This window comes from Zea mays, chromosome 6, assembly GCF_902167145.1.
Source record: "Zea mays cultivar B73 chromosome 6, Zm-B73-REFERENCE-NAM-5.0, whole genome shotgun sequence".
In the NCBI taxonomy this organism is placed as follows: Eukaryota; Viridiplantae; Streptophyta; class Magnoliopsida; order Poales; family Poaceae; genus Zea; species Zea mays.
This window is the reverse complement of record NC_050101.1, coordinates 97360484-97378392: the sequence shown is the minus strand read 5'-3', so window position 1 is coordinate 97378392 and position 17909 is coordinate 97360484. Positions and strand designations below refer to the sequence as shown.

Here is a 17909-nt window from a genome sequence, read left to right as displayed (position 1 = left end):
CATCTATACATCTGATGCTTCACAATCAGAGCAGTGCACATCAAAGATGATCCAACATTGCTTCAGTAAATATTGTAGACCGATAAACTAATAATAATAGTTCTTTTTTCAACACGGTTAAATATGTTATCGATGCATGTAGCATATATGTTGCATACTTGTTATCAATGCATGTAACAACAAAGCAATGAGACATGCACCTAAAATGGCTATACCGGCATCCATAGAGTTTTATTAGAATTTACTTCTAGTATCACGTGTGTGTCGTATATTTCATCTATAGCCCTCCTCAGCCATGTGCATTATATTGGGACGGATGGTGGTGACGAAAGTTATGCTCGCTCTCTGGGCTGATGATTGTCTAGGGATGAAAGTAGATATCTAAATTTTTAGGACAATTTAGTATTTTAAAAGGATCCCTATGAAATTTGGTGTTGATTTTTTATTATGCTATCAAGAACATTATTACAAACAAGAATAAAATGTCGTATAAATTATTTTATGCGTTATTTACTCCCTGCAACGAAAAAAGTGAAAAAATATTTGTATTTGTATCTAACTTTGTATTTGAATTTTACATCTATCATTTGAGAAATGATATGATAAATTTAAGTAGTACCTTTTATGACTCTTTACAAGCTAAATGCTAAAAACAAGAATACACAGCTTTATAGCGGATTCTATATCATATTTGTTCGTAATAAAAAAATTGATATTTGAATAAATATTTATTTCATCACTACAAAGATTTCCGTTCTGTTACGTTTCGTGCATGGTGTTTTTATTTGGGCTTTGGCCCGTTAAACTTAATTAGACTAATTAATCCATGTATAACTTTTTAAGTTTCACTGGCTTGTCCGAAACAAACTATACTACTCAATACTCATGCATGCATGCATGCACAGGGCTGGTGGAGCTAGCGTATGCATGTCCCCGTGTCTAGCTAGATCGATGTCGATGCCGGTATCTATCGGTCTCTATCTATTCGCGTGCGTGGCACAACTGACAACGGCTACGGCTAGCTAGCTGCCTAGCTCTATATAACAAGGCGTGCGAATTCTCCCGGTCCCAGTTCAATCAATCTGCACCCGTTCCGCTCGTCCACCGTTCGCCTACGCCGCGCCGCGCTTGCTCACATCCGCCGACCCTACCCGCCGCCGGCCTGCCTGCATCCGCCTTCCGCCGCCGCTACCATGGCCGACGAGCAGAGCGGGCTTCCCCTGCGGAGGTGGAGGCCTTTCTTCGGCGCTTTCGAGGCGATCGACGGCGTGATTGAGGCATGCGGCTACCCGCGCTCCGAGTTTCGGGACGTGCGTGGCGAAATCGTCGTGCTGCTCCGCGGCGCCACGGATGACGGCGTGGCCGAGCAGCTCTGCGCCGCGCTCGACGACGTCATGGTCGAATCCCTCAAGACGCTGCTGGTCGCGCCCGTCCCGTACGACCTGCTGGCGTCCAGCGACCTGGCAAGGACCGTCGGCGCCCTTGGCAGCCACGGGTCGTTCCGGATCCGGAGCCTCGCGCGCGACGTCGTGCGCGGGTGGAGGGTGGCCGTCGAAGCCTCCTGCACCACTGCTGTAGCGGTGAAGAAGAAGCTCGACAATCTCTCTGCTGATAAGATCCCGCTCCCACGCGCTGCCGTCGACAAGGTGCACGAGAAGAAGCTGCACGTACCGTCTGCCAAGACGCTTCCCGCTGCTGTTGAGGTACACAACAAGAAGCCGCGCGTACCATCAGCAAACATGCTTCCCACCGCCACCGTCACTGCCACCGCTGTCGAGGTACACAACAAGAAGCCGCACGTTCCACCAGCAAAGACGCTTCCTTCCGCAACAATTCTATCGAACCAACAGAAGAACATGAGTGAGACCAAGAAGTCAGCTGTCGCCGAGAGCGAGAAGATGGAGGCTACTAAACGCAAGCTACGGGAGGGTTACCAAGAAGCCGATGGAGTCAAGCGTCGACGCAGCATCCAAACCATCAGGGAGGAGGAGGGGAAGCTGTTGGAGCAGAAGCAATGCAAGATGCATGTGTCCCATCGTATGGAGAGAGGTCCAATAGGATATAGGACTAAGACCTCATCAAGCGTCAGCGGTTCTCGAGCTCGGCTTCCTCCTCACGTGCTTTAGGGCCGGATCTTGTTCTTGTGTGACCATTATTTGTACATTTTTTATGTCAGTTATATCTCCTGTTTATGTATAATGACAAAATTTATCGTCCTGCTGCTACTACCTTGTGTGTGCGTGCACCATTGCTCATTGAACACATAATAAGCATATATATATATATATTTCTAGGCAGAGACGACGCGTCGACAGATAACACTCGACGTGCTAAAAAATGATTCATATACTGGATTCGAAACTAAAGCAAGTGAATTCCATGCTCGTCAAATACAACTAATCGAAATGCGTAGACGCAAACTGTAGCCAGAGTACGTAGCATCTTCGGTCTTCAGGCATTGTAGAGTGAACTGAATTTTAATTAGTCACTGTAATATGTAATCTATGTGACGTATAGCTAGATCATTTTACTACATCTTTCCCGAAAGTTCAGCTCACTAGTTTAGACTGAAATTCTCAACCGTCTGCAAGAATCTAGCGTAGGACGAGACATGCAACTGGATTCAGCTGACATGCATGCAAGTTACGTTTGCTGATGCAAAATATTAATTACCATGTCCGGTGCATCGTGCAGGACGAACATCTACATCAACTTGCCGCCAGTGGCGCCGCCTCTGGGAGGCGAATACGGCTAGTGGGGTCGTTCTTGGGCGCTTACGAGGCTATGGCTATGGCTACGGGTGGTCGCCGATCTCCTTCGCCCTCCGGAGCGTCTCGCCGCCCGGGTCGGCAGTGGCCTCGACACGCTGGTCCTCTTCTTGATGCTGGGCGTCGTCGACGCCAAACACTCCATGGCATGAAGAGCCATCAACTACGAAGTGCATGATCAAAATGGATTCAACTGTATTATCGTAAAAAGAATTTGAGAGCTTCATTCCAAGTCTGTAGTTACAAATTATTCCAAAAGAGAAAAAAATACTCGATCGACCGTTGAGGTACATAGTTTGGGTGGCGGCAGGCATTACAAAACCTGTCGAAAACCGATCTGGTTTCTCGTTAATGGACCAGACCGATAACGATTTTCTAGCTGTTTTCTTAAAAAATATCCAGAACTTTGAAACTTTGAAAAGGTTCTAAAAATTGGAAAATATGATAAATAGACTACACTGGCAATAAAATGTCACATCTAAATGACCAATAGAAATATATAAAATAAATGAAGATAAAACAAATCACTTTCAACTGTGATTTCATAAGTTTTCCCATGCCTTGGAATTGAGTTGGCATGATTTCATATACAATACTTCATAATAAATATGATTAATTATATGTGGCACACAACTTTTACAAAATTAGATGATTAGTTCGTTTTAATGCTATAAAGTGGCATTAAAATGAATTAGTTTCTATCTTTCTTTTCAAAATTTAAGTGACATATTTCTAATTAACTCTAATAAATATGGTGTTTTATCATAAAAATGTGATGCGACACTGTAATATATAAAACTTCTCGTAAAACTACTTCTTTGAATAGACTAAGCTGATAAAAACGATCACATTTATTTTTCTTCCAATAGGGGGTGAGGATAAGAAAGTTTTTCCCCCACGGAATGTTAAATGATGAAGTTTCATAAAACTTCTCATAAAATTTGCTTTTGGGCATTTCATCGAATAGATGTAGCACAACTGCAGGAGCAAGTATCAATGAACTTGTTATCAATGCATGTTGACGAAGGTTCATTTGCCAAGAAGCCGAGCCAGAGTCGCAAGCTTCATGGCCATCGAGCCGTGCGTACGTGAGGCTGCCTCCGGCTTCTTCTGCAGCCTATGCCACGCACAAAAAACTGTCCACGCAGAGAATCTGGAGCGGTGTCGGCTTCTTCTGCAGATTAGCGCGAAAACAAAACAGAACAGCCTTTGCCGTTACATGCACAAAAACTCGAGTCGGACTCCGTCGGCTTGTTCTATATATAAATAAGCGACGCCAAGTCTCCCAATCCAGTCTGCAGTTCTGCGCGCACCCGTTCCGCTCGTCCACCGTTCGCTTACGCCGCGCCGCGCTTGCTCGCATCCGCTGACCCTACCCGCCGCCGGCCTGCCCGCATCCGCCTTCCGCCGCCGCTACCATGGCCGACGAGCAGAGCGGGCTTCCCCTGCGGAGGTGGAGGCCTTTCTTTCGCGCTTTCGAGGCGATCGACGGCGTGATTGAGGCATGCGGCTACCCGCGCTCCGAGTTTCGGGACGTGCGTGGCGAGATCGTCGTGCTGCTCCGCGGCGCCACGGATGACAGCGTGGCCGAGCAGCTCTGTGCCGCGCTCGACGACGTCATGGTCGAATCCCTCAAGACGCTGCTGGTCGCGCCCGTCCCGCACGACCTGCTGGCGTCCACCGACCTGGCAAGGACCGTCGGCGCCCTCGGCAACCACGGGTCGTTCCGGATCCGGAGCCTCGCGCGCGACGTCGTGCGCGGGTGGAGGGTGGCCATTGAAGCCACCCGCGCCACTGCTGTAGCGGTGAAGAAGAAGCTCGACAATCTCTGTGCCGATAAGATCCCGCTCCCGGGCGCTGCCGTCGACGAGAAGAAGATGCTTCCCGCTGCTGCTGAGGTACACAACAAGAAGCAAAGATGCTTCCCATCGCCGCACGTACCACCAGCAAAGATGCTTCCCATCGCCGCCGCTGTCGAGGTACACAACAAGAAGCCATACGTACCACGAGCAAAGACGCTTCCTGCCGCCGCCGCCGAGGTGCACAGCAAGAGGCTACAAGTACCACCAGCAAAGATGCTTCCCACCGCCGAGGAACATAAGAAGCAGCATTATGTACCGCCAACGAAGACGCTTCCGACTGCAACAATTCTATCGAATCAACAGAAGAACGTGAGTGAGACCAAGAAGCCGGTCGTCACCGAGAGCGAGAAGATGGAGGCTACAAAACGCAAGCTACAGGAGAGTTACCAAGAAGCCGATGGAGTCAAGCGTCGGCGCAACATCCAGACCATCAGGGAGGAGGAGGGGAAGCTGTTGGAGCAGGAGCAATGGAAGATGCATGCGTCCCATCGTATGAAGAGAGGTCCAGTAGGATGTAGGAATAAGACCTCGTCAAGCTTCAGTCGTTCTAGGCCTCCTCCTTCTCACGTGCTTTAGAGCCGGATCTTGTTCTTGCATGACTATTATTTGTGCATTTTGATGTTCTGTTTACATATAATGAGATAGGATCATCATCGCCAGGACATAGCATATTTTATCCTGCTACAACATGTACGTCTAATACAACTGAAATGCGTAGACACAAACTGTAGCCCGACGTAGTTTCTTCGGTCTTCAAGCATATGTTGTTGTTCGTCTGTGTGCTTCAGTCATGGATAAACTGCTCTACACGAGAACTGAGAACAATTTTTATGATCCAGATTCCAGAGAAACAGTATGTTTTCACAAAATAATGTGAAAACCAACAATTTCGTCTCCCTGGAAGTATTAAGCATACAGAACTGCTAATTTAAGCATCTAGAGTTTTCATGCAAGCCCAAAGGAAATTTCAAGTGACACACCGTTGGATCCTTGAAATTGAATTCCACTTTAATAAGGCCTCGTTTGATATATACATTTGTTATCAATGCATGTAACAACAAAGCAATGATACATGCACCTAAAACAGCTACACCGGACATCCACAGAGTTTTAATGGAATTTACTTCTAGTATCCTATGTGTGTCGTATATTTCATCTACAACCCTGCTCATCCGTGTGCATCGGGACAGGTGGTCGTGGGCGATGATGACAATGACGTGGGGGCGTTGTTTACTTTCTTGGAAGCATCTATCAAACTATCCCCGTCCCTTTGCATAGTGTGCTATCTTTGATGGTGTAATCCTTGACCTTTAGGTCAGGCGACCACGACGCCATACGTCACACCCTTCCTTGGAGGCGTCGCTTTGGAGGATTGCGTCGTCCGACTTGTTTGGTGATGTGTGTTGTGGCGAAGTCGGAGCTGCTTTGTTGACGAGGTGCAACTTGGCTTCGCAATGATATGATGACGCCTAGTGAACTCTTCCGAGTATTGTTGGTTTTGTTTGTAGGAGTTGGTTTGTAGTCTGGTGTAGGAAGTCGGAGCTACTTAGCCTTGGCGCTAAGCTTGGCAATGATGACTTGAGCAAGGCTATAGGGACCGCCGACGAGGTGCGAGTGGAGTAGAGCAAATGTGTTGTGTGGCATGTTTTGATGTCTGAATCCAACTGACTGGTTTTTGTTGATCTAGTTGGTTCGAGGGTTATGCGGCATGTGTTGATGTCCCAATCCAATCGCCCACGGTTGCTTGGACCCTTGCACTCCGTGCGTCTGCTTGCTCCCGGTGCTCGGTGTTGTGGCTCCAAGCTCGTTGTTGATGAATTGGAGTTGCCTCGTGTAAGGTATGTCGAGGCGAGCAATGATGGAGCACCACAATCTTCTGCCTTGTGTGCCGGTGTTTGGGTATAGGCGTCGTCGATTTCCTTTGGCCGTGTGCACCCTGTGTTGGGAAGTTGAAGCTCATTGTCCCTTGTGTTGAGCTCAGCAATGATGACTCACGATGGGCTTGTCGAGTACACAGAAAAGGGGTACCTAAGGCGAGGCCCATAAACCTCTCTCTAGCCCATTTACCGACTAAGTCCTCACTAAGCAAGTCTGCGAGGCAGGGCGAATGACCAAGCCCCACCAAGCAAGTCCGTGAGGCAAACGACCGAGCCCCCGCCGAGCAATTCTATGAGGCAGGGCGAACGAATGAGCCCTTGCCGAGCAAGTCTGAAAGCCGGGGCAACGACCAAGCCCACGCCGAGCAAGTATGCGAAGTGGGGCGAATGACCAAGCTCCCACCAAGCAAGTCTGCGAGACAAAGCGAACGAGCGAGCCCCCGCCGAGCAATTCTATGAGGTAGGGCGAATGAATGAGCCCCCGCCGAGCAAGTCTTCGAGGCAGGGCGACCGACCCAGTCCCTGCCGAGCAAATCTGCAAGGCAGGGCGAACGACCAAGCCCCAACCGAGCAAGTATGTGAGGTGGGCGAACGAACAAACCTCTTCCAAGCAGATCTGCAAGGAACGAATCCGGGCCAACGTTGTCGGCCCACGACCTCCGCGACAAAACGCAACGTCACCAAACCATGACTAGATCGTACCTACAGTACCAAAAGGCCTTAAGCAGACACGATGGAACACCCCCATGTAATCCCGTGGATATACCCTCACTGACTTGTGGGGCCGATCAACTCCAGTCGCGGAGACCTCAGCACCAGAGTCTCTACAATGACCCATACACCAAAAAGGACGAGACAATACCCCATATCGGGTGGATACCTACGCATGTTTTATAATGACGCAAGGGGTATGACGGAAGATGAAGCAGTACCGGACACGACCTTGAACCTTACCATAAGCCCACTTTGTGGGACCCACTAGGTACCGTAACGCTGACGTCGAGCAAGCTATAGGGATTTGTATACCAAATGGACAAGATGGAACGCCATACTAGGGGTACGACAACGCACGACCCTACAGACGATGTCAGGAGGACTACGCCATCCAAAGGCAGCAAGCCAAGCTCCCTCCCAGTAGAATACGAGTTCCCACTGTAAAGTCCACCCTTGAGCTATAAAAGGGTTGGGCAACTTTCTTTCTTCATAGAAGCACACCAGTTGTAACACACCATAGAGCAATACTACAATCAGCAGTACATTGGACTAGGGTGAATGCCTGAACCAGTATAAACCTTGTGCCTCAGTTCCTTGTTTGAATCTCCGTGAGTCCACACTTGCATCGCCACCAAACACAAATCTATTGCCCCTCGGTTTCCAAAACCACGACAATTGGCGCGCTAGGTAGGGGACTGCAAACGTGCCAAAGCGTCTTCTTTCGCTCTGATGGCCAGCTACTCATCATCCACTGGGAGCGAGACTTTTTCTCCTAGGATCTAGATCACCTACGACTCCCTCGATTTCCTTGCCCAGGAGACTGGCGAACTCTGCCTCATTAGCCACAATGAGCATTTTGTATGGCTAGATTGAGCCTACTCATTATTAACCTGGCCCATGAAACCTTCCTATCACCCATATCCATAGGTATACAATGGTAATTCTTCCAGATAGTCCCACCCATCTCTGGTCCATATGGGTTGGAATCTAACACATGTATGCGTCCAATCTGAAGATTAACAACATACAAGGTCCAATGTCCAGAGCGTAGCATGGGTACCATTATCTGCATGTAAAAACAGAAATAAAAAATGTTGAATACACTATGGTTGATATGCATGATGTGATTGAAATTTAAATGCAGCAAAATGCAGTGACAGTGTGATGGGTCAGGGAACAGAAATTTACTAATTTGTACTCATCCAGCTTAGGGCTGGGCGAAAAACCCGTAACCCGAAACCGGAAAACCTGAACCCGAAATACCCGAAACCCGAATTTTGTTCGGGAATTTCGGGTAGCAACTTGCAAAACCCGAATTTATTTCGGGTAATTCGGGTATCACAATTGGGTACCCGAAATACCCAAAATACCCGAACTTTCATGTGTCGTATACTCATGTCATGTTTAATTATTAATTTGTACATCTATAATTATGTGTAGATTGCTTGTGTAGATAAGTTGTGATTGTAGATTGCTTGTGTTTTATATGTCCATGTATATCATTATTCAAACTATATTTTTATACTAATTTAATAGGGTGTATATGTTTTTATGAAGCCAACACAATAGTTCGGGTAGTTCGGGAATACCCAAACCCGAAATTTTGGGTACCCGAATTTTCGGGTATTGTAAAACCCGTTGTAATTTTGGGTATCGATTCTCAAAACCCGAAATTTTAAATACCCGAATTACCCGACCCGAAATTTTCGGGTAACCCGAACGCCCACCCTGAATCCAGCTGCTTGAAGGAAGGCAGTGTCTTCAAGAGGTAACTCTCCAAAATTGAAGGGTCAAATGGACGAGGAGACTTACTATGTTGCTCCTGCTCCTCAAAGTTCAATATAGCCTAATAGGATAGAGTAGTATTATGTATTTTCCATATGCTATGCATTAAATAAAAGTGGTATAAAGGTAGAAGTCATACCCCAACGTTAACATCTAGTATGAGCTGGTGAGCATTCAATGGAGGAATATGTTTAGAACAGTCATCGCAGACACACTCAATGAAGCATTGCATAAACACATTGTCGATACACGCGCCATCAGCAAAGGATTGTTGTATGTTACGACAATTGGCACGATGTTCACCAAAGTCAATTATATTTCTACAAATGAAAAGATTGAACATACAACAACGGAAACAACTGTTATTTGTATATATGAGATACATAATTACATAATATATCTGCAAATACTTAACAGTGTATAAACATTGAATTTAATCTACTAAATGGGAAGAATGATTTATTGCCTTCAAACATTGAATAAAACTTGACAGTATCTATACCATTGCCACGATGTTGATCAATTAGAATAAATAAAAATTAGACAGTATGCCAGGTAAAACAAATTTACAAGTATGTACCTGTCCAATTCAATGACCTTAGAACACAAGTAGGTCCGAAGAGCGCGAGCACATTCTAATTTGGATAGGAAGATGCCTGAGGCACAAACACTTCCAATAGGAGTCTTGTCAAAGACTGAGCCAGAGTCATGGTCAACTATGCCACCTGGCACTGCCTGACCTTGCTGCACAAAAAGGTGAAGTATTCGTTAATCATAATATGTAAACATCAAATGAACGCTATCAAGACAGATAATATATATAAGTCAAGCTTAAATACTAACAGTATTAGGTGTAACAGATTCATCAGGGCAACTCTCAAAGACTCGTCGCACTTCCTGCTGTCTGGTAACTAGCTTTTCCACTTGACTAGGAGTCATCTGCGACTCCATCTGGGTGGGTGTCATCAATGGTTCAGATACAAGTTGATCACCAAATTGGGAGGCTGGTTCAACACATTGAAAACTATGGATTAGTGCATAATATATTTGCATGAAGTATACATATATGATGAAAATGATAGCTGACTTGGAACAGATTTCTTGCAAGATTGTGTCACATTATGTTCAATGTCTGAACTATATGACTCACCCCGAAGAACCTTGTCAATCAACTTTCCAAATGTAGCAGCTAGCTTGGACTGCTTCGTACCAATATTATTCAGACATTGCTTCATAGTGGCAACTATTTTGCCAACCTCTAAGTCATAATCAATCAACTTAGCTTGGAACTTGGAGCGCTGATGTACAAGAAACCTCTATATCTTAGTTGCCATCAGGTCTTGCATAAGAGGCAGTTGGATGTTTATGTTGGGAAGTCGACCATGTTCATTTGGGTCTGCCTCAACTGTTTCTGGCCTCATTGTAGACTGAAGTAAAAAATATAATAATGATAGAATAAGTATGGTAAAGAAACAGACACACAAAGAACAGAGTGGGTATGTGATCTAACCTCAAGCTGACCAATAGAAGCTGATTTTGAGACAAACAAGTCTCACTGCTGCTCTGAAACTGATGAAACCGAATGAAAATTAAGAATTATGTATATGGATTGACTCGTACCATGAATTGAGATCATGATATGACTACTAAAATCATTGGATTTAAAAATAGTCATAAATAACATTGTTGTAAAAAACAAAAAAAATCTGATTGATGACACCTATCATAGATGACGCCTTGTATTGTGCAAAATGGAAACACTACAAACAACAATATAGTATCGAAAAAATGTGCATTAAGCTAAAATTATGATAGAAGAATTGAATACTCACAGGACAAAAACCAAATGGTTCGCCACCCTGACGAGGCTTACGCTTATCAGCCATTGATAGCACCCTTACGATATTCTTGTTAAAATACTTGATGCGCGTAGTGCCACTTTTGTTGTTGGGAGCTGCAGCATGGTGCAAGTGGTCCAAATAATACAGCTACATAACATATATATATATATATATATATATATATATATATATATATCATGTGAGTCATATGCAAATGAACGTAAAAACATAATATATGTATGTATTTTTAGATTGCAATTGATTAATCTAATAAAAGATTTGCCATATTAAGTATGAAACTTACAAGAACAACGATGGAACACCCGTATATCGTCGCCGAGACATTATTAGTGCTCCTATTGTGCCATTTCTGGGCAGCTTCACATAGGTCACTAAAAATAAGATGGCACCAATCAATTTGAGGGAACCGCTCCAATTCTTTTGTCAGTAGAACCTCATTGTAAGAAATCGACCAGCTAGCTGTTGGGAAAAGCAGCCGGTTGAAGAGAATAAAAAAACATCTGATTGAAAGCTCATCATCGTTGCCTAGCCTCAGTCTGTCCTGTAGCTTTGAAATCACAAATTCATCCTTGCTAATACTCAAGGAGGACCGAAGGGTTGCCGCAGTGTTCGCTTCATCAATATTTAGTGGCTTCCCACCACCCGAATTTGGAAGACCCAATATCAGATGGACAGTCTGCTTGGTGATTTTGAGTTCTTTGTCTGGACCAATACGAAGAGTCATGTCTCTGGGGTCTAGCTTCTGCATGAGCCAACAAAGAAGGATTGATAGCAGCGGGCGGCTCGATGACACTATCAACGGCGGTGACGATTAGAGTTGAGGGCGTGCGGGGGCGGAGGAAGGCAAATCGCACTGGCGGGAGGGGAGGAAGACGAATCGCCCTGACGATGCTTGAAGAATCGCGGCGAGTCGGCCACGAAGGTTGACCGCGTGGGGAGTTAGGGTATAGAATTGTTTGACCGCGTGGAAAGTGGGGTAGTGGGCCTAATCCTGTATTTCTAGAACGTGGGTTCGGATGAAGTATTTATGCTAAATCGATATTGTGCATAAACAGGAGATTGAAATAGCGTAAACATGTTTTGACTATGGAAGAGGTGGTTGACCACGTGGAAAGTGGGCCTAAGCCGCTTTTTCTGGAACGAGGGTTCGGGGGTGTTACTCTGTTTACGCTAAATTGGTTTTCGGTTTACGCTAAATCGGTTCGCTTGCATAAAAAGTGAGCGGACGTGGGCTTAAACGGATTTGGGGTGTTGATGGTCGGGGCTCTCCACAGTTAAATAGAGCCCAGGGCTCTTAATAGATATACTATATATATAAGCCCTGGGCTTCCATTATTATGGGAAGCCCCAGTTAGGTATACCCAAGTGCGCCCGATCATGTGCTGGTTCTGGCTCGGGCAGATTCCAGCGTAAAACGTGAGCTAAAACAACGTAAATGAGTACGAAATTTAGCGTAAATCCTATATCTGTTTTGTAACAGCAAACGGAGCCCAAAATTACGGCGTGAAAATCGCATGCAGCCGATCGTGCGAGGGTTCTGGCTCGGGCGGATTCCAGCGTAAAACGTGAGCTAAAACAGAGTAAATGAGTACGGAATTTAGCGTAAATCCTATATCTGTTTTGTAACAGCAAACATGGCCTAAAATTACGGCGTGAAAATCACGTGCAGCCGATCGTGCACGGGTTCTGGCTCGGGCGGATTCTAACATAAAACGTGAGCTAAAGCAATGTAAATGAGTACGAAATTTAGCGTAAATCCTATATCTATTTTGTTACAGCAAACGGGGCCCAAAATTACGGTGTGAAAATCGCGTGCAGCCGATCGTGCGCGGGTTCTGGCTGGGGTGGATTCCAGCGTAAAACGTGATCTAAAACAACGTAAATGAGTACGAAATTTAGCGTAAATTCTATATCTATTTTGTAACAGCAAACGGGGCCCAAAATTACAGCGTGAAAATCGCGTGCAGCCGATCGTGCGCGAGTTTTGGCTCGGGTGGATTCCAGCGTAAAACGTGTTCTAAAACAGCGTAAATGAGTACGAAATTTAGCGTAAATCCTATATCTTTTTTGTAACAGCAAACGAGGCCCAAAATTACGGCGTGAAAATCGCGTGCAGCCGATCGTGCGCGGGTTCTGGCTCGAATGATTTCAGCGTAAAACGTGAGCTAAAACAACGTAAATGAGTATGAAATTTAGTGTAAAACACGCGCACAATCTCACTTCGCAAGAGATTGTTGTAAAACACATCAAAAAGTGTCATAAATTTGGCGTAAAACTCAGTAAGACTGTTTTTTAATGGAAGCATAAAACACAACAAGAAGTGTCGTAAAATTTAGTTTGAAAATGCATAAATCACGATGGTCTCAGAGGGCACTTGTTTTGTTCACAATATATCAAAATATAAAGTACAACGATATTTTGCCAATATTGTTGCAATCATACACGATTGTTTTGACATGACAAAAAACGAGGAGCTAGCCCTGTTTTCGGTACTTCAGACACTTGGAACCATTAGCCTTTAGCTAGGTCGTGGTTCGAAATGGAAGCATCGCTGCCCGGCTCTTGTTAAAACAAATCTCTGTAAGCCTGTATAAGGCCTAAAGACACGTTAGAACAAGCATAAGTAAATCAAACAGAAACCTAAATGATTCACCAGTTAAAAGACATGGATTGAGAGGAATGATATAATATAATAGTAGAGTTATGCATTCACTTAGCTCATGCTGCTCTCCTACAACCTGTCACATCATTTATTCATTTTCAGATTCTTGTATCTCCCATCATTTATTCTTATTCCTTCGTTACTTATGGTGAGAGTGTTTATCAACCAAAGGTTGGAGCCTAGACTGCAATAGAAAAAATATTTATATGCAAACCTCTTGCAGAAACCAGAGCACAAACGTTTCCTTTACTACCTAAAAAGGCCTATTACTGAAAGGATCATCTTAATGCCCTGTTTTATGCGTAGTTCAGTCAGCATATGCAGAAATCAGAAAAGGGATCACTATCAGCAGTTTACGAATTTGTATAAGTTTTGATCTTCAAAACATATCATGAAATCAAAAGGAAATTTTATTAAAACTACCAAACTCCGGCCTCGCTTGCCAAGAAATCCTAACAATTATCTCTAGCACAGTTGTCATGTGATTCTGACTGTTTTAGGACCAACAAACCATTTGGAAGCCAAACAAATCCCTGTTCAATTTGCCAAACAAATCCACTGGAACAATCAAACAGGCTAACAAGAGAATAGTGGAAGTACCTGTTAATTAAGTGTTTATGCCATTAATCCAAGTATCGATGGTGGTGGGTGCACTTCGCCACAAAATTGATTTGATCTAGACCTGTGGCAGGTTATATTAATCTAAAAAATACAAAACTACAATAGCAGCCATGGATATACAAACCCTAGAATAAACATTAATGAATATGCAAAATAACTTCAAGGGGAAATGAAATTAGAGAAACAAAAATGAAATTAGAAAAGAAAATATAGATCACATTGGCTGAAAGGTTGAGGAAGCAATTGCCTTTGGAGAGGTTGCTGGGCCTTATTAAACCTGGTTACGTCAGTCATCAGGACGAAAGAACTGGAGCGCGAGGTCGGCGCGTCCTGCGGATGCGGCCTCGGGGATGACACCATGGACCAGCAGCGCGTCGAGGGTGGGCGAGAGTAGGCGGGTCAAGTTCTCCACGCGTGTCGTCCATGGCCGCCACCGGATAATGTGCAGGACCATCTAGTGGAGCTACTCCTCGCGCCGGGGCAGGTTGGTGGGCGCCAACGGAGAATGGGCCGTCGCCGCTTCTGCCTCCGCCTAGGCCTTGACGACCGGAGCAGGGGCCTCGTGGCTGGTTTCTTGAGGTGATAGGAGATGGGGGCAAATCTGGATCTCGGCTATGGCGAAGGGAGAAGTTTTTCCCACAAATTGAGGCGAAGTTTTTGGGGTAAGGGGTGATTTTCGATTGGCATGTTGGTTGGGCTGAACCAAATTTGCGCTTAGGCTGGCCCAGATACCCGGATCGTGAGCAGACTATATTTGCACAAACTGATACACACATCAGCATAACTCGTATTATAATTTGGCGTAAGCAGTTAGGTACAGTAAGCCAAAAAGGTTCCGGTGCGGTCTGCGCACCTGGTCGGTAGGTGGTCGGGGCTTCCTGTAGTTAAACAGAGCCCAGGGCTCTAAACACACACACACACACACACACACACACACACACACACATATATATATATATATATTTCTAGGCAGAGATGACGCGTCGACAGATAACACTCGACGTGCTAAAAAAAGATTCATATACTGGATTTGAAACTAAAGCAAGTGAATTCCATGCTCGTCAAATACAACTGATCGAAATGCGTAGACGCAAAATGTAGCCAGAGTACGTAGCATCTTCGGTCTTCAGGCATTGTAGAGTGAACTGAATTTTAATTAGTCACTGTAATATGTAATCTATCTAACGTAGCTAGATCCTTTTACTACATCTTTTCCGAAAGTTCAGCTCACTAGTTTAGACTGAAATTCTCAACCGTCTGCAAGAATCTAGCGTAGGACGAGACATGCAACTGGAATCAGCTGACATGCATGCAAGTTGCGTTTGCTGATGCAAAATGTTACTATGTCCGATGCACGTGTAGGACGAACATCTACATCAACTCGCCGTCGGTGGCGCTGCCTCTGGGAGGTGAAAATGGCTAGGGTGCCCGTTCTTGGGCGCTTACGAGGCTATGGCTAGGCTACGGGTGGTCGCCGTTCTCCTTCGCCCTCCGGAGCGTCCCGCCGTCCGGGTCGGCAGTGGCCTCGACACGCTTGTCCTCTTCTTAATGCTGGGCGCTGTCATCGCCAAACACAACATGGCATGGAGAGCCATCGACTACGAAGTGCGTGATCAAAATGGATTCAACTGTATTATCGTAAAAAGAATTCGAGAGGTTCATTCTAAGTCTGTAGTTACAAAGAATTTCAAAAGAGAAAAAAATACTTGATCGGCCGTTGAGGTACACGGTTTGGGTGGTGGCAGGCATTACAAAACCTGTCGAAAACAGATCTAGTTTCTCATTAACGGACCAGACCGATAACGATTTTCTAGCTGTTTTTTTTAAATTATCTAGAACTTTGAAACTTTGAAAAGGTTATAAAAAATTGGAAAATATGATAAATAGACTACACTGGCAATAAAATGTCACATCTAAATAACCAATAGAAATATATAAAATAAATGAAGATAAAACAAATCACTTCAGTGATTTCATAAGTTTTCCCGTGTCTTGGAATTGAGTTGGCATGATTTCATATACAATACTTTATAATAAATATGATTAATTGGATGGTCAGTGAACCGACGAACAGCCTTTCGAGCCGTGCGTGTGGCTGCCTGCGGCTCCAAAGCGAAAACAGAACAGCCTTTGCCGTTGGATGAAAAACTGTCCACGCGTAGAGAATCTGGAGCTTGTTCTGCAGATTAGCGCAAAAACTCGAGTCGGACTCCGTCGGCTTCTTCTATATATAAATAAGCGACGCCAAGTCTCCCAATCCAGTCTGCAGTTCTGCGCGCACCCGTTCCGCTTGTCCACCGTTCGCTTACGCCGCGCCGCGCTTGCTCGCATCCGCTGACCCTGCCCGCCGCCGGCCTGCCCGCATCCGCCTTCCGCCGTCGCTACCATGGCCGACGAGCAGAGCGGGCTTCCCCTGCGGAGGTGGAGGCCTTTCTTCGGCGCTTTCGAGGCGATCGACGGCGTGATTGAGGCATGCGGCTACCCGCGCTCCGAGTTTCGGGACGTGCGTGGCGAAATCGTCGTGCTGCTCCGCGGCGCCACGGATGACGGCGTGGCCGAGCAGCTCTGTGCCGCGCTCGACGACGTCATGGTCGAATCCCTCAAGACGCTGCTGGTCGCGCCCGTCCCGCACGACCTGCTGGCGTCCACCGACCTGGCAAGGACCGTCGGCGCCCTCGGCAACCACGGGTCGTTCCGGATCCGGAGCCTCGCGCGCGACGTCGTGCGCGGGTGGAGGGTGGCCATTGAAGCCACCCGCGCCACTGCCGTAGCGGTGAAGAAGAAGCTCGACAATCTCTGTGCTGATAAGATCCCGCTCCCGGGCGCTGCCGTCGACGAGAAGAAGATGCTTCCCGCTGCTGCTGAGGTACACAACAAGAAGCCGCACGTACCACCAGCAAAGATGCTTCCCATCGCCGCCGCTGTCGAGGTACACAACAAGAAGCCATACGTACCACGAGCAAAGACGCTTCCTGCCGCCGCCGCCGAGGTGCACAGCAAGAGGCTACAAGTACCACCAGCAAAGATGCTTCCCACCGCCGAGGAACATAAGAAGCAGCATTATGTACCGCCAACGAAGACGCTTCCGACTGCAACAATTCTATCGAATCAACAGAAGAACGTGAGTGAGACCAAGAAGCCGGTCGTCACCGAGAGCGAGAAGATGGAGGCTACAAAACGCAAGCTACAGGAGAGTTACCAAGAAGCCGATGGAGTCAAGCGTCGGCGCAACATCCAGACCATCAGGGAGGAGGAGGGGAAGCTGTTGGAGCAGGAGCAATGGAAGATGCATGCGTCCCATCGTATGAAGAGAGGTCCAGTAGGATGTAGGAATAAGACCTCGTCAAGCTTCAGTCGTTCTAGGCCTCCTCCTTCTCACGTGCTTTAGAGCCGGATCTTGTTCTTGCATGACTATTATTTGTGCATTTTGATGTTCTGTTTACATATAATGAGATAGGATCATCATCGCCAGGACATAGCATATTTTATCCTGCTACAACATGTACGTCTAATACAACTGAAATGCGTAGACACAAACTGTAGCCCGACGTAGTTTCTTCGGTCTTCAAGCATATGTTGTTGTTCGTCTGTGTGCTTCAGTCATGGATAAACTGCTCTACACGAGAACTGAGAACAATTTTTATGATCCAGATTCCAGAGAAACAGTATGTTTTCACAAAATAATGTGAAAACCAACAATTTCGTCTCCCTGGAAGTATTAAGCATACAGAACTGCTAATTTAAGCATCTAGAGTTTT

The 17909-nt window shown here is 45.8% G+C and overlaps 3 protein-coding genes across 3 annotated transcripts; all 3 read left to right on the top strand.

The window, feature by feature from the left end:
- Positions 1-1070: 1070 nt before the first annotated feature.
- Positions 1071-2217, top strand: LOC100278611 (uncharacterized). Its single transcript, NM_001151833.2, is given in 1 exon segment — positions 1071-2217. A coding segment is annotated over 1 exon segment (933 nt). The 5' UTR covers positions 1071-1193; the 3' UTR covers positions 2127-2217.
- Positions 2218-4186: 1969 nt separating this feature from the next.
- LOC103631206 (uncharacterized) lies at positions 4187-5206 on the top strand. The gene is made up of 2 exons (XM_023300343.1): positions 4187-4801; positions 4844-5206. The coding sequence occupies exons 1-2, from the start codon at positions 4187-4189 to the stop codon at positions 5204-5206; spliced, it is 978 nt and encodes a 325-aa protein (XP_023156111.1).
- An 11331-nt stretch (positions 5207-16537) lies between these two features.
- LOC103631205 (uncharacterized) lies at positions 16538-17539 on the top strand. The gene is made up of 2 exons (XM_023300333.2): positions 16538-17134; positions 17177-17539. The coding sequence occupies exons 1-2, from the start codon at positions 16538-16540 to the stop codon at positions 17537-17539; spliced, it is 960 nt and encodes a 319-aa protein (XP_023156101.1).
- Positions 17540-17909: the final 370 nt, after the last annotated feature.

What these genes read in the sequence shown, in the direction of transcription:
- LOC103631205 (XM_023300333.2), top strand. Translation starts at nt 16,538, where the DNA reads ATGGCCGACGAGCAGAGCGGGCTTCCCCTGCGGAGGTGGAGGCCTTTC. An exon ending in AGACGCTTCCTGCCGCCGCC is followed by an intron (nt 17,135 to 17,176) that starts GCCGAGGTGCAC and finishes CCACCAGCAAAG; the next exon opens with ATGCTTCCCACCGCCGAGGA.
- LOC103631206 (XM_023300343.1), top strand. Translation starts at nt 4,187, where the DNA reads ATGGCCGACGAGCAGAGCGGGCTTCCCCTGCGGAGGTGGAGGCCTTTC. An exon ending in AGACGCTTCCTGCCGCCGCC is followed by an intron (nt 4,802 to 4,843) that starts GCCGAGGTGCAC and finishes CCACCAGCAAAG; the next exon opens with ATGCTTCCCACCGCCGAGGA.